The sequence below is a fragment of the Chiroxiphia lanceolata genome, chromosome 7, assembly GCF_009829145.1.
Source record: "Chiroxiphia lanceolata isolate bChiLan1 chromosome 7, bChiLan1.pri, whole genome shotgun sequence".
In the NCBI taxonomy this organism is placed as follows: Eukaryota; Metazoa; Chordata; class Aves; order Passeriformes; family Pipridae; genus Chiroxiphia; species Chiroxiphia lanceolata.
In genome coordinates, this window is record NC_045643.1 from 36,138,950 (window position 1) to 36,155,231 (window position 16,282).

Below are 16,282 nucleotides of genomic sequence, written 5' to 3' on the forward strand. Positions count from 1 at the left end.
AATTTGAAATGTTTACAGAAATAATTAAGTCTTACTATTTTAATGTTCTTTATTTTTCAGAACAAATCACAAGGGTTGTCATGCCTTTCATCTTAATTAGGCCATGTGTTTGTCTTATTTATTTCTATGTACTTTCATAAACGTTTACAAATATTAATTGTAAAGAAAAATATTTTTTCCTCTTGCTGTAATTGCTATATGTACATATAGTACACAGTGATAAATATTCAGTTCAACAGCTTTGGATTTGGGGGTTGCCTTGTATGCTGAAATATAGTAGGAATGAAGAGCTTGGTTTGACTTCATACTGCCATTCCTTTTTCTGTATATCTTTTTATTTAAAAATACACCATTTAAAATACCCAAGAAGTTGCATAAATGTATTTTTTTCATTTGTGAATTTTTTGGGTTCTCTCTCAATTCCTTCCCATCCCTCTGAATCTTTATGTCAACCAGCTATTAGAGGATTTACATACAATCAAACCTCAGAATCCAATTTTAGGGCCAGATCCCCATCCGACACAACTGGTTAAGAATCAGCCTTCAACATTTACCACTATTTTCAATGACTTTTAACTCTAAAAGATATTGAAAACTATGTGAAAACAGTTAATCGAAACTACTTTGCTATTCAACATCACAAGGGAAGCTTGAAAGAGACTCTCACAGAGCAGACTTTTGAGGGGGAGTGTATTTTGTTTGGATTGCTTTGCTTTTTAGGCAATGACACTGAAGCTTCTTGAATTTTATTAAGTGTGTGGCACTATTTTTTTCCCTGAATTGTAATTAAATTTGGCTTCAATTAATTACTGACAGATGCACATTTTTACTTTAGTGGCCAGATTGTTCACCATGGGCTACATCAGCCTCTCTGTTCCCACGAAGGGAGAGGTCAGGACCAAGCAGTTATAGCTGTGGTGATGGGGGGAAGGAAAAAGCCATGAATCCACATCATCTTCCTCACTCAAATTTTGTCAGCAACGAATAATGAAGCAAAGGAATTTTATTAGAGTAGAGCATAAGCAAATCAGAATAATTTCACCCACTAGTGAAAGCAGCCGTTGCTGGATGGTTTCTATAAGATGGCCAGACTCACTCTGCTCAAATAGAGGAGCAAGGAAAAGCAGGAAGCAAGAAAAACAAAGGATATAGTTGACTGAGGGTAACAAATTCACCAAGGTAAATATACAGGATATAGTGACGTATAGTGAAAAGACTTTTTAAAAAGAAAAATGCATGTAAAACTGATGTTCTACTCAATTAGGCAACATTTAAACAGTGTTCTTTATTGTTTAAAGGCTGCAAATCCATTTCACCGGGTATTTTATCTGTCCAAATCTGGAGAGGAGCCAAACATGTCAAGTGACTGGCATGAACAATGCAATATGGTCAAGATGTTGTAGCAACCTGGAGAAGTCCTAAGGTTACACATAACGCTACTATTCAACAGCAAATCTGAACTACAAATTTTGAGGATCGTTACTTCACGTCACCTGGTGTCAGTTCGGGTCCAGGATGACACAGAAGAAACAGTCCACCTCATGGATATATGGATTTCACTGCAAGTGAGACTGGTTTATCCCACTGAAAGGGAACCAAACTCAGTGCAGCACAGACCCACCAAAATACTGATAGTTTCCCTTACAAAGGTTTGTACCAAGAGATGCTCAAATGAAATAACCAATGGTTGATTTTCCATTATTTTAATAAGTTCTGGCAAACTGAAAACTCAAATCTTCCCCAATGCTCAGGTTTACACATTTGGTATCTTAAAACAACAGAACACCCACTCACTCTGCACAATTGCAGAGAAGATCATGGAATCATAGGATGGTTTGGGTTGGAAGAGACCTTAAATATCATCCAGTTCCAATCCCCTCCTGTGGGAAAGGTTTACAGATTGTTTAGTGTTACATTTCAAGTGCCCCAAAAACCCTGTTCTCCCAAGTATTTCAAACTGTTTTTTATGTTGCTTTATGCACCTTCATTTCTAAACACTTTTTTTTTTAGAAATTTGAAGACTGTCACTAAAAGGGACTTAGTTTTCTTAGCAAACAGCTTTCACATTTTTCTAATATCCCACAGCTCTGATTTCATCTCACACGATCCATGAGCAGCAAGTCATTTAAAAAATATTTTTATGGAAGGTCTCAGCTAATTTTCCCCAAAAACTCCTACTCCAGAGCATCAATCCAAAGCATAACTACTGCCTAAGAATGGGGACCTCAGGAAAAGCAGGATCCTTCCCAGAAAACTAATACAGTCCTCGAAAAAGCTCAGACTGTCATAAAACCTGAGCAGCTGGCAACTCTGTCACCATGAAGTATCCATATGGAAGACCGAGATGTGTCAAACTACCCAAAACGAGTTTGGATAGTGCAGAAGATGGAATAAATAATTCAGTATCTTCAACACTTTCAACAGCAGGTAGTAGATATGCTACCTGCTCCTACAACGTGCCAAAATGTAACATGTGAGTGAGAGCGAGCGAGAGAATGTGAGTATCTCCAACCTGTTTTCACGAGGATATTTTGCTCGAGGAACTTCTCTTTTTAGAGGCATATGATCCGTATCAGATGTTTGTCAGGAGCAGGCAGCACCACAGAACATTAGGAATAACTTAGTGATTTTAATATATATTCACAAAGTGAATTCACAAACTCCTTCGTATATACATACTAAAAAAAAAAAAAAAGTATTTTAATCAAATATTACAAGAAATATGAAATGAAATTATGTATTTCTCCCAATGCCCTTCACACTTCTCTAATATTTGTTGCTGCAGCATAGTGGCAACTTTCCTGTCTTAATATAAGCCGAGCAAACTATTCATGTGCTCAGTGAACTGGCAATCAGATCCACAGTTTAAATATTTCTGCTCTGTGTTCATGACATAGTTCAACTATAAAACTACATTGTGCAGTGTCAGTCTTCTGCCACTTCTTCCCATAAGAAACAGTCACACACTGGTGCATAAACATTCATCATTTATACTTAGAGAAGATAAAGTGACACTTCTGTTTCCTAAGAAATTAAAATGAGGTAATTTAATGCTTTAGGGTCTCCAGACCCATATTTGGAGGAGCAAACCCCTAACTACACGGATTATCCACCAGCACTTCATCAAAAACACAGGGACAGCAGGTAGACTGATATTTAAAAGCACATCAATACAGAAAATGTCAGGTTTTGTGTCTTACACACTATTTTCAGCCCCTGCACTTTCTGATAAGAACATTTTTTAACTGAGCAAAGCCCACACTCGCTACCAGATTTGAATGATTCCACTGAAATGGCTGAGCGACCGACTGAAGTGAGATTTCAAAGAAGTGAGACAAACACTCTCCTAAACTCAAAAGCTGCCAAACATATTTCATCAGACTTTCAAAAGATAATTGTTTTGTCTGTTCTGAATTAAGCTTTAAGTGCTTTAAGAAAGGTTTCTCTACAAACATGGCTAAAGATCACAAAGGGGAGCATTTGGAATGAATGGAACCCTTCAGTCATGTATTTATTTAATATCACTTGCATCATGCCTGGCATATACCATAAGTTGGTTTATTTCCATTTCCATAACATGATTTTAAGGGTAATCTGTACTGATGTCCTACCATTTTATTTCACGTGTTATCGTAACTGGGCTTTATTTATAACACATCTTGGAACTCCTGACATGGGACATCAGGGATCAACCAGTACTGGAAGATAAAAAAAAAAAAAAAAAAAAGTCTTTTGCCCGTTTTTCTTCTCCAGCTCCTGGTTGAGAGTTTTGCAGGGTTAAAAACTACAACAGGTATTTACACTCATGTCTGGTCAACTTATAAAATGTGGATGTGTTCCTTGAGTGAGTAACCCGTATCTCCACACTGCAAAATGTTGAGATTTCCCCACATGGAAAATTCCAATAATAAAATAATACTTTAATAAAAATACTTCTAGGTTTCCATATACTTTGCAAATTATGTTTTTTCCAACACATCTCATAACCATTTATTACTTCTGAATTCCTCTTATCATTAAATAAAGCATCCAGTGCTGAATGCCCCTATTCCCCAGGACATGAAAGAGAAACACACGCCTCTGGGGTGAAATCTTACGTAATCAAGTCAGAAGAACACACCAGATGCTTTTTAATCTTCAAGATTAAGAAACTGAGGCCAAGGCTTGCTTATCAAGGCCACCAGGAGAACCAGGGCCACAGTGAGAACTCAGGAGCCTGAGCCAGAGTTGAAGATAAGTGAGTGTCACGATCTAGTGATTTAATCAACTCATATATGACCACGTCATGGTTTATGTATCTTATGGACCCTGCTCACACAGTACCTGACAGAACGTCCCAAATATTATCTTTGTGAGACCATAAAGGATGATTCAGTATTTCCAGATATCATATTTTCAGTCACAGACAGATGTATATGCACTATGTTTTTGTATGCATGCACATGGAGATACATGACATACATACATACTATATACATATATATTTTCTAGCAAATCCACCATAAAACCCACGAACCATTCTGAATTGAGCCGTGCAAACTGTGGCCAGGAAAACTGTTGACAACAGCTAGTTTGTTACTGAGAAAAGACCACTCTCCATCACAGAAAGCTAAAAATCTGTTCAAGATGGCTGGGCAATGAGCTTTCATATCTGCAAAACCTGAGCACAGCAAAGTAGTTTTGGTCAAGGTCTCCAAATAACACCACTTTTCCAACGATGCCTTTGAACTACACATAAAACCTTTCAGGAGCTCCTGAAAAGGAAACTTGACTCAAGCTGTTTGTCAAGACAACTGAAGATGTTCTTTGGAATGTATTTCCAAAAAGGTTCTGGAGCACTGGTAGCTGTGCAATCATATGGGATTAATTTTCTGTGTATATCTCTATATATCGCTGGAAGAAACAAATTAACTTGAAAATTCAAGATCTTTATACAGCCTGTGCTCTTAGGTACAAATATTTAAGTAATCTTTACTTCCTGTCAACCACTGAAATGGATATTAAATTATATTAAATTATTATAGATACAAGTAGTAAAGTTCTTTGCTGCTTTCTCTGTTATCTTCTGCATCTTGGTATTTTCTTACACTAAGTATAAAAGTTATTTTAATATTAACTGTGATTTAGATTCCTGCTTCTGTTAAAACACTAAGTCTGTGCAGGATGTATAAACACCTGCCCAGAAGCCTCATGAATTTTCCCTGTAAGGGATCACTCTACAAACTGGTTCAGGAAAAAAGTATTTATTCACAATACTCCTCTCCTCAGTGATTTCAGGATGTCCACCTTTTTTTTTTTTTTTTTTACTTTAAATTAAAGGAATAAATAAACAAATCCCATAGAAGGAAGGAACTTGACCAATCCACTCTCAACTAAAACCAAAATTCCCTGCTAAGCCCTGTGACCACCACTAGTATGTGCTCGGCATGGTGGAGCTGCCCAACCTGCAGGAACACAGAAAGGGTGAAATTCTCCTCCTGAGTCATAATGAAATTAAAGACAGAATACAGTCAATGTTTTAAAGAAAAGAAAAAAAATAAATATGGGAAATGTCCCTCTCTCCTCTTCCAGGATCTGTGGATTGACTTGATGGGAAAGAAGCAGTCTGGTAGATAAAAGATAAAAAAATTAATATTTTCCTTCTCTCCTATTCCTGTGTAATAGTAGAAAGAACAAAATCAAGAAGCAAGGAGCTACTGGAAAAAAAAAATCAAGCCAAAATTACATCCGTCAGGGTGATGGAGTGCAGTGTCCTGCCCAGTCCCACCGCAGGCCTCCTCAGGGCTACTGTTTCAAGTAAAAATTAAACAAGATGACCAGAAGAACAGTTCGAGATTGACATTTTCCAGCTTTGTGTCATGTTACATTATTTGAATGAATCTCAACTTTTAAAAACATCCAAAGAAAAGTGAGTGAGGGCTGTATAAAGAAAGACGTGGAGGAAATAAGACTCCCACTAGAAACAAATCAGCCACCCATGGGGAGTTCTACTAAAGGTAAGAATATTCTTAAAAGACATTGTTACCTATCCCATCCACTCTCTTTTTATTGCCACATTAACATGAAAAATGCACATTATTCTACCAGTATTTTTTCCCTGTGACTTCACTCAGGTCCATCTCACAAGGGTTGCTGGATGAAGCCCAGTGTTTCCACCACTGCACCCTCAACGTTCAGAGTCATACAACACAAGGACTACACTTAATTGGAAGGATACAGCCCCAAAACTCCAGAAAAAAAGCTCTTCAGAAGTATAAAAATAATACGCAGGACTTTTTTCTCAGTTACCAAGAAATCTGAAGCAGCGAGCACTCAACCTCCCTCTTCTCAGCACTCAAAAGCACTTACAGAAAGTCTGTTCTTAACCCTGCCGCCCCGAAAAAATTCCCTTTTATCTTCCAGTTATTTTCATTTTTACCTGAAAGGCAGAAAAGAGTTGGGCTTTTATGTACACCAAAGACAAACTGGACTTTTTTTTTCAGCGTATTAGATTGCGGTCGACTTCCCCTTCGATCTGAATGGATGCATACCTGAATTTCCACCAAAAAACCCAACAATTTTGCCCTTCTGATTTAAGCCCGGCACGTATTTAACGTTAACGTTCATCCACCCATGTTCTCACTGTTTGAGAACTCGGTGCAGGTGTTATTAATAAAATAAATTTATTTTTAAAAAGGATGCTATTCTATAAGCTTTGAAGCTCACACATAGTCTAACTTAAGCCAGCTTGGGCTCATCTGGTCTTTAAATGACTCCTTTCATGTGGTCAGCCCACGAGCCATACGTACTGCTGCTCAATCACGCCACTGTACATCGTCAGCGCGAGGATGATTTGCATGATTTGCATTTCCTGTACGCTCCGGCTTCAATGGGCTCTAAAAGCACCACGTACAAAAGAAACCACCGCCAAGTAATGCAAAGATTTTTAGTTAAACCAGATGAGAACTATTTTAAGTCGGGCTGCCAATACTGAAAAAAGAAAAAATAAGAAAAAAAATTTAAAAAAAAAAAAAAAAGGGGGGGAGGGGGGGAAATGTCTCGGGGATATCCTGTTAAATAAGGATTTATTCGGAGGGAATCTGAACTTTAGATTCATAACCTTACTTTTAAAATATAAAAGTTGTATGAATTCCTTCAGCAAGAACTTTTTCCCCCCTCAATATTTCTTAGCTTTGGTACCACGTTATATTATTTATTTATTTATTTAGTAGCACATAAAATGGATACTGATTAAATTCGGCTTTATAAGGTAGGAAAACTAATCTAATCAAACTGAATTCACCGATTGCTGTGTAAAACTTCTCCCTATGAAGAAATCTTTATTTTACCCCAAATGATCAATAAAAGCTGTTGGACAAACAGCTATGACAGAAACAGCATTACAGTGGGCTTCAATGAATAAGAACTAAAGTTAAAAAAAAAAAATGTACCAGAGCCTCGTCGTCATGAAAAAAACAGAGACAGATGGGAGCCAGACCTATATGATGCTACAAATAGATGAATATCTTGTAAGGATTTCAACAAATGTTATAAGACCCAGTCAAAATCTGAAAACTACAGTGCAGCAGCACAAGTAAATCTGGAAGATCACCTGAAATCCAAGCCATAATGTTGTCATTATATAGATTATGAACATTTAAAAATACAATAAAATAGAGGAGTATCTTAAAGCCTTTTGAAATCTATTCTAAATAATGGCACAATTAGTAATGTCATTATTTAGTACAAAGAAAATAAAATTAAGAAAGTTGGCTTTAACAACTACTTTGGAGATGAGGTGTATCCTGTTCCCAACTTAAAAATAAAGGTGGGCACACACACTACATGCTTCAATATTGGGTTTTATGGCAAATCTCTCTTAAAATAGATAAATTCAGATGACTGAAGAATAGCAGGCTGATAGAGTGGGCTGCATGTGACCAGCTACAGGGCGTACATCACGTCTGCCTGGTAGAGACCCAAGACAGGGCTGCTAGAGGAATCTGCATATCATCACACTCCCTAAAAACCACAGCAAACTCCCAGGGCTGTCGCTTCCAAAGGACATCATTTTAGAAAATTAAGTTGCATCTTCCTTTTTTTTTTTTTTCCCCTTCTGTATTGTTCAAATGTAACCAAATATCAGATGTGAGCAAAACTGTTACCGAGGGGTAAATTCTGCCCTGAATACAAAAATTCCACTTATTTCATGTTGTCTGCAAATACACGGTCAAGAGAAACATTTAATCACAACACACAGTTTCTATATTGTGACTGTAAGATTTAGTAATCGAAATGGCTACCAGGATAAAAATGCATTCTGTCATTTTTCCACTTAGAGAGCCCCTGTATAATGCTCTTATTTAAAGGTCAGCTAATTTTATTATGGAAAGTAACTAATAACCTTATTAATTCTTAGGCTCGCCATTCTCGAGCTCGTCAACCAAATAAATAATACACTGCAGGAAGATATGATACAAACCAAGCTGTTGAATACAATCTCTCCATGTTTGCAACAGACAAAAGAGGTCATTAGAAATTTAATACATGGGGTTTTTTTGCTCTGGAAATTAGGAAAACATGGATAGACAGAGTTTTTTAAAAGCCAGGCTGCTGGTTCTCCCCCCTGCTCCAAGATGCTGAGGCCACCGAATGAGGTGCTGAATCCACTAATATCCAAGCAAAACCATGATCCCAAATGTTATGTTGCACCTTTTTTTATGTAATTTCCTACATTTGCAGGATGTGCACAATGTTGGAGACCATAAGAATTTTGCTTAAAAAGTCTTCTGCTTTCACTTAATAAAAATGACTGAACAACGTGGAAATATCGAAGTTAAAAATATATGTATTTATATTTTATTCTCACTATACTTCTTGTATGGGAAGCATTAGTACAATGCACACTATAAAAAATAACACAAGATTTTCCACTTTTATTAAGTATTTCTTGTTTTCCGAAGTACCTCAGAATCCAGCATTATTCATGGTCAGCCTCTCCTAGCACACTGCGTTGGGTGAGTTTGTTCCTAAGAAACATTACAACGCTTGAAACTAAAAATAGATGGTTATTTTTAGCTATTTAATCACATGAGGAAAAGACACAGTTTGTATCAGTCTTCTTTAATTTACAGAATAATTCCATAACGCGCCCTGTGTGTATATCATGAAAATCCCTGGCACACAACCTCCAGGCTCCCACACCGGCTGCAAGTGGAAGCAAAATGGGGTTTAAAAGATTCCAGCAACAATAGTCTTGTGACTAAATCAGAAACAGAAGCACAAGTCATGAGCCAAACAGATACCTATCGGTTTCCTTGAGTTTAATCTGATTAAAACATGGCTCTCAAAAATGTTTAATAGAATGCCACGTCAGAGAGCAGGCAAATGATAAAAATAGTTCATGACAGGAAATCATTATTAAAGCAGCACTACTTGTGTATCTGTTATGGAAATTTCCCTGTAATTTTTCGAGGTTTCCCCTTATGCTTTTTCTTGAGTTGCTGTGACACTTCTTTTTTTTTTTTATCCCCTCAATGGTGTGTAAGTTTGAGATGTAAAAAGAAAATTATAACTGCAATTTTCCAACTATACTCTGCTCAATACCATCTCAAGTGTGTCATACATCATCTTGCCATTCACTTGAACAAAAAAATCACATAATACGCAGAGGTAGAAAATAATCCAAAATGAGGAAATGTCAGTAGGGCAAAACGACATTCATATGCCAACACAGGGAAAAATACAATAAATAAACAAACAAATAAATTTTATCTTAATTTTAAGGGCTTTCATAATGAAAGACTCTTAAGAATGTTTCAGTTGGGGAAAATTTCTATGAAGAGCTGCTGGGAACAACAGGAGAGTTGTTCTAGAGTTGACCAACCAACATCAGAAGAACAAAACTGTTGATAACAGACTATCACAAATCAACCTTAACGTTTTAAGAAGTTTACAAAAATAAAATTCAGAACCCTAAAAAAAAAAACCACCTTAATTTCTATCCTTTCTACTATCACGACCCCTATCACAACCATCCCCCAAAATATCCTTTAGAGAATTCCATAAAATATAAACTAGACTTGTAGTATTTTGTTCAGCCTTTAGTTACATAATCCAGAAAAAGCTTCTGCAACCAAAAAAACACCAACCAAACAATAAAATAGTTTTACAAGATCTTATCTTTTAAAGGTTGACTCCAATTCCTAATCCTACTTTGCCATCTTAAAGAGACTTCAACAGACTTCAACAGCCACCCCCAAAACCCTTTAGATTCTTCTTAAAATGTCAGTGGTAGGGAAAAAAAATCCATCCATCAAATTAGCTTTTCAATGAAAACAGATATTTGATCTCTAATGATGATTCCAGCTTCCCCAAAGAAAAGCAAGGATTACTAGATCACTGATGTCCTGGCTTTCTGTGAGGACACCCCAACATCCCTCCTGTACCACCACTTGTCCTCCAGCCAGCCCCTCTGCCCAGCAGCCTCTACCACTGCACATGGATACTCAAACACAGGCAGGTTTTTAAAATTTAGGTCAAACTCATAATTATTTGCCACTGGCACATCATAAGACAAACACATGATGTAGGGAAACAACGAGGTGCTTCACAGAGATGTATCTTAGCTGGAAACAGGGCTGGCCTTTAATTAAACTCCAACTACTGCCCACCTAAAATCCAGGGGCGCCAGTGCACCACAGCAATAATGATACATTTTAAAGACAGCAAGAGTCACCATATGTTTGCAAGTGTCTCTAAGGCCTCCTTGATTTCTGTCCTGGTATACAGCCAAGCTCTATCTGACTCAGCATGAAAGGGAACGTGCATCCTATTACAGCAGTGCTTAAACCTTATTCCATAAAGAGTTTTCCAAGAGCACTCACATCTATTCTTCTTAATATCCCTCCCACATTAAGAAATTATTATCTAATACAGGGAGTAATCAGCTCATGGTCTTACTACAGTCATCCTCCTTGATAAAGCAGGGAAAAAAACACCCAACTGTGAAGCATTAGAAAGTCAAGGTTCAAAACATCCCCATTTATTGAGATCAATGCAAATTTATTTAGATCTCAATGCAACAAGACCAATGCTGTCTCCTGATACAGACTGGTAAATTCAAAGCCTCTATTTCTGCAGTGGATCTCTACCAGGACACATGGAATGTCACAGCAAAGGACACACAGTCTGAACTGAGGGAAGAAAAGCTGGTGACAGTGAAACCAGAACTAGTTTTAACGTTAACTTTTAACATATTACCATGACAGAACACGGTATAGCACAGAAATTTCATGTTTTCCTGCCATTAAACAGCTTCCTACACTGAAATACCATTATAGAAGCATAGGCTAATAGATAATTAATTTATTACAGTATTAATAATAGCAGGAATGACATTAAGAACAAGCCATAAGACAGAGCCAAGCAGGCCCTTCCAGGTGAGAACTGAATGGGCAGAGTTCAGGTGTGCACCAAGAACCATCCAGATCGATGCCAATTTGTTCTCAACATGCCTTCTCTCATCCCATACCCCCCTCTCCAATCCATTTTCTCTATATTATCCCAGGGAATGAGATATGCAAAAAGAAAACAGACATTTTTGTGGTTCTAAGGATCAAAAACACGTATGTGTAGAATTATATAGAGGGCCAGAACACCTCCCATCGCTTCAGGCTCAATGAGTCATCCACTTCAGAATAATGACCAGTAATTAAACAAGAACCTGTAAAGCTGTTAAGTGCCTGTAACAATTCCAACCTATGACACTGAAGGGATACAAGCTTCCCAAGCACTGAAACCATCCATGTGATCTATCATACAGTGGAGCCGCTTGCAAAATAACCTCTCACCTATGGAAATTCTTCTCCTCAAGAAGCCAAACAAAAACAATTTAAAATATTTACTGGCATAAATTTCAGCCCTGTTCCATAAACTGCTGAAGAGACATGACATCATGCTGACTACCTAGACCTGTCTGGTGGATAATAGCCCCAGATTTCAGGCTGAAGACTAAACTGCAGGAGCATTGGAAGGGTGAGAATCTACAGGTCACCACAGATGCTCAACACAAATCTGACTCACCAAAGCCAGAGCTGACACTCCAGCAAATATAGGAGGTCTGGTGGTGGCAGAGGGTGACACCACAAAAACAAGTCTTGCAATATTTTTGTCTTCTTTTCAGCCTCCTTGGACTGGAAGGAGGAAGGCTTTCCTTTAAGGGGACACAACTGCTCTCCTCTCCAGTCCCTGTACTCATAGTTTTGCTTTCATGTTGTACTGACTCTAAATATTTCCTGATGCATTAGTAAAATAATTAGCAAGCCCCATGCTCCAATAGGGCATTTCCATCAGTTTTCTATCAGCACAAACTGCACTTCCCTGTGCTCCCTGGTTCTTCTTCCACATTTCTAGACCTGAGCTACATGACCTTAAACTTTCAGTGCTTTGCTGAAGTCCTTTCACACAGTTCATTTCTAAATCTTACTTGTCTACAAGTACTTGTTTTTCCCTTTCTAGCCCCTTACATCTCTAAGTGCCAAGCACTTGGCCAGCCAATATTCCCAAATCAGGCTTCAAAGACTCAGTTCTGAATCGTCTTGACTCAGGATGTGACAAGAAGGGGCAGGGACCCCCCAAAAGCATGGCACTCTGCTCCTGCAGGAGGGAGCAGATGGCCACCTTCCAGATGGCCGCCAACCTCGTCTCACCAATTCCAACATCTGTACCTTGAATTACATCTCAGAGGATGGTCCTGAGACAGACTGCAGGTCGCTGCCCAGGGCCCCCCGGCTACGCAGCTTCTCCACAAGCCAAAGCATTTTGCAAAATGCAGAATGACAAGCCTGGAAAAAGGTTAAGACTAATTAAAAGTTTGTAGCAGGGCATAGTTGAAAAAGAGTTCAAAAGCAGACGTTAAGGAGAAACCCATTTAAATACATATATTTTAAGTGTATCTCAATTCTGGAGAGACTTTTTCTCTCCAGCCACAAACATCCCTTGCTTTCCACATGGCACCTTGTAAACCAGGAATTAAGATGTGAACCATGAAAACCCAACCAATCCCAATGGTTTTGCTCCCAGGTCACCCCACAGCTGAGAACGGGCTTATTTTTCAGCTTCCAGACCAAAAGTCTCTCACAGCACTACAAGAACACTTAAAAATGGGTCGGATCCAGCTTTGAACATGATAAACTTCCCAAGACTCAGGGAAACAGCGGTCAATGAATTTTAGCTTGAAGTAGCCAAAGAGTAATTTGTGAGTTCTGTAGCATCTAGATCTAATTTTAACGCAGCCACAAATTACATTGTTTCTTCATATGAACTTAATCCAAGTCCTCTTTGGGGCAGTTAAACTTGAAACCTACCAACAGGAAGGTAACCAAACAATTTTGTCTGCCACAATAAGAGGCTGGTATGAATTAATGGTTTCACCAATTTTACAGCATATATTCTTCTACAGTTTATTTAATAAATTCATAAATTGTTTCTGCTTTCTTATTCTGAGTGCATAATTTCCTCCAAAAGACTGTTTCTAGACATTTAAAAGAAAAAAGTGTGTTTTACAATAGGAAAAGGGAGTACACTGCATTTCAAAATCCATTAAAATATAAAATTCTGGTTACAGGCTCAACAATCTGCCTAATTAGTTTTTCCTAATTAGCAGGATGCTCTAACCTCTTTAATAAGACTTCTGTGGACAGAATGTTCCATATTGGTTATCCATCTGAGGAAAAAACTAAACAAATACTTCTTAAGTGCAGCTAATAGAACAAGTGTGGTTGGGCTTCATGGTCAGAAGGCTGCTCTGGCATGTAATTCTGGCAGTCTGCAAAAACATGAAATATTCTACCTTAAATACTCTACTGCTCACACTAAACACCCCTCTGTATTTTCAAGACAAAATTAGAGATGTTATACGCACGAGTTAATGAAGTTACAGTTTTAAGCCACATGATGGGAGGTAAAATAAATATATAAAATAAGATTTAAATAAAATAAAAATTAAAATAAAATATGGATGGATCAAAACACACCATGGAAAAGTGAACTGAAGAGATAAGGGGAAGGCAAATACCACAGTCATGCTGTAACAACCCAGAGCATGGCTGCAAAGGTGTTTTCCTCCACAGCAAAGCACTTGCTTGGTGCACACAGCTTTTGTACCTTCCTCTTCATCATTCACAGTCTCAGTGTGTACCTAGCAATGAAGAGGCAACAATATTACCTCCAAGTCCCCTCTTATCCAATAAAAAACATTCTTTTTATTACTATATATCAATCCTGTAATTCAAGGACTAGCAGTTAAGAGAAATGCAGAGCCCCAGCCGCATCTGTGGTCAGAGACAAACATTCAAGATAAAGAAAACTCAGGCCCTTGTTCCATTAGGAGTTTGCAGAGCAGCTGCTGAGCTTCATCTCAACAGCTGAAATATCCCTTATACTCCTTAAATACGCAGGAAGCACACAAGCTTCTCAAACTCCCTCCCTGCCACCAATTCATTCACCCCGATTCCACCCGTGGCCTGAACATGTTGGTCTCATCACCCATCAACGGACAGGAAAACTATTATATCCTTCATTTTTTTTCCAATCAGTATCTAGGAAAACAAGAGCCATGTGCAAAATATAATCTGAGAACAGTCCCTTGAAAACCTCCTGCTAATGACAGGAGGTACAGAGGCACCATAAATATTGACTTCAAACACGCTGAGCCCCAGAGACCCCACGCACTCCACAATGTCAACGACCTTCCATGCAGCTGTTAGCGTTGGAAATTAGTATTTTAAAAGTACAGATGCTGGCTTTTAATGCTGAACTTATATTCCACTCATTATAGCAGTACATGGTTAATGGTTGGATTTGATGTTCTCAGAGGTCTTTTCCAAACTAGCGATTCTATGAGTCTAGGATTAAAATCTACTTTTTTTCCTGTATTGATATGTAAAACTGCATCAAAGTATTTTTCAGTCTATTTATAACAGAATGAGTATTAATTCAAGGCAAGACCACTCTGTAGGTTCTCTACTCCATGATTTAAAAAAATGGAAGAAAATGTAGGTTTTTATTTCTAACTCATGGTGCAATTTTGAATAATTTAGACTCTGGTTTTCCCAAGTCTTTTCTGGAAATTTGTCTTTTCTCACGTTCCTTCCTACCACCTCTGCCTGGAGAGCTTCTGTCTTCTTTTTGGGCAAGACCTGAGATCTGTCTTTAAAGCACTTCAGTCCTGAATGCTTCAACAGCCACAGAAACCACTGAAAACCGGTTCCAGACGAGGCTGGAGCCACAAGATCCTCTGCAAGGCCAGTCTTAAACCTCAGAGTCAGTTCTACTGCAAACCAGATTCTACCTTGAGTAGACGGCAACACAACTGTCTAGAGTAGGTAAAGACTCTGTAACCAAGTCCTTACTTCAGAAATTACATTTAATTTTAGTTCCTATACAGTTTTATTATAGTATGGCTATAGCAAGGAAATTCTTCATCTAAGTTAATTTAGGAATCATTAAGTTCTAAATAAAATAAAACAAAATAAAAGATAACGCCATTGTTACAATTTCCACCAAAATTCATTTCCTCTTCTTGCGTAGTTTCAGCAGCTTTAGCACTATTTCTCCAAATTAATTTGAAATATAAAATTTTGAGCTGTTATGTTTTTGATAGAATTGATTACCAGGAAATATCTGAATTAAAATAATTTAAAATAATTCTATTCCTCGAGGTTTAAACACAGAGATGTCACTATGCGTGATAACTGAGAAAAAAATGCCTGCAAACTAACTGTTACTAGATAATGGTCCCATTTATCATTCTTAAATTCCATCTTTAATTAAAAATGGGATATTCTCTTACATAAATAAGAAATTGTAGATGGTCTCAAATTACTCCCCTTCAATTTTTTTAATTCTTCCATATAACCAACATACATAGAATTATGTGTTCAAAAATTTCTTCATGTTACTACATAATACTTAATTACATGAAGATTTTTCCATATTCCAAACAGATACACATAATTTTATGTAGAGTATGTTATGTTAAAAAATATTTGCACACAAAGAAAACACATCAACAAAAGTCAGTAGGAATACCATTAACTGCAAAAAAACTAAACTTGAAATAAATTTTCTATTGTTTTACCTATAATAACTTACACCTTTCTTTTTAAACCATTTGATAAATCACTAGTTTAAAGCCCTGAAGTATGTCTATCAGGTAAGATGCATCTGCCCCAGTCTAAATACATTTCTCCTCATATAATTATTAGAAATAATACTGGTAACAGGAAAAATTCTTCCACTA

At 37.5% G+C, this 16,282-nt stretch overlaps 1 protein-coding gene across 11 annotated transcripts in view; it reads right to left on the minus strand.

The window, feature by feature from the left end:
• Positions 1-16,282, minus strand: part of GTDC1 (glycosyltransferase like domain containing 1) — a 179,272-nt gene that overhangs the window by 96,067 nt on the left and 66,923 nt on the right. Inside the window, exon 2 of one of the 11 annotated variants that reach the window (XM_032693228.1) lies at positions 2,513-2,678. The exons of 9 other annotated variants lie outside the window; for them this stretch is intronic. In XM_032693228.1, the coding sequence (XP_032549119.1) occupies positions 2,513-2,562 (50 nt within the window). In that variant the 5' untranslated portion in view covers positions 2,563-2,678. Of the gene's footprint in view, positions 1-2,512; positions 2,679-12,707; positions 12,815-16,282 lie in introns of those variants that run through there. One more of the 11 variants, XM_032693235.1, reaches the window with a different exon arrangement.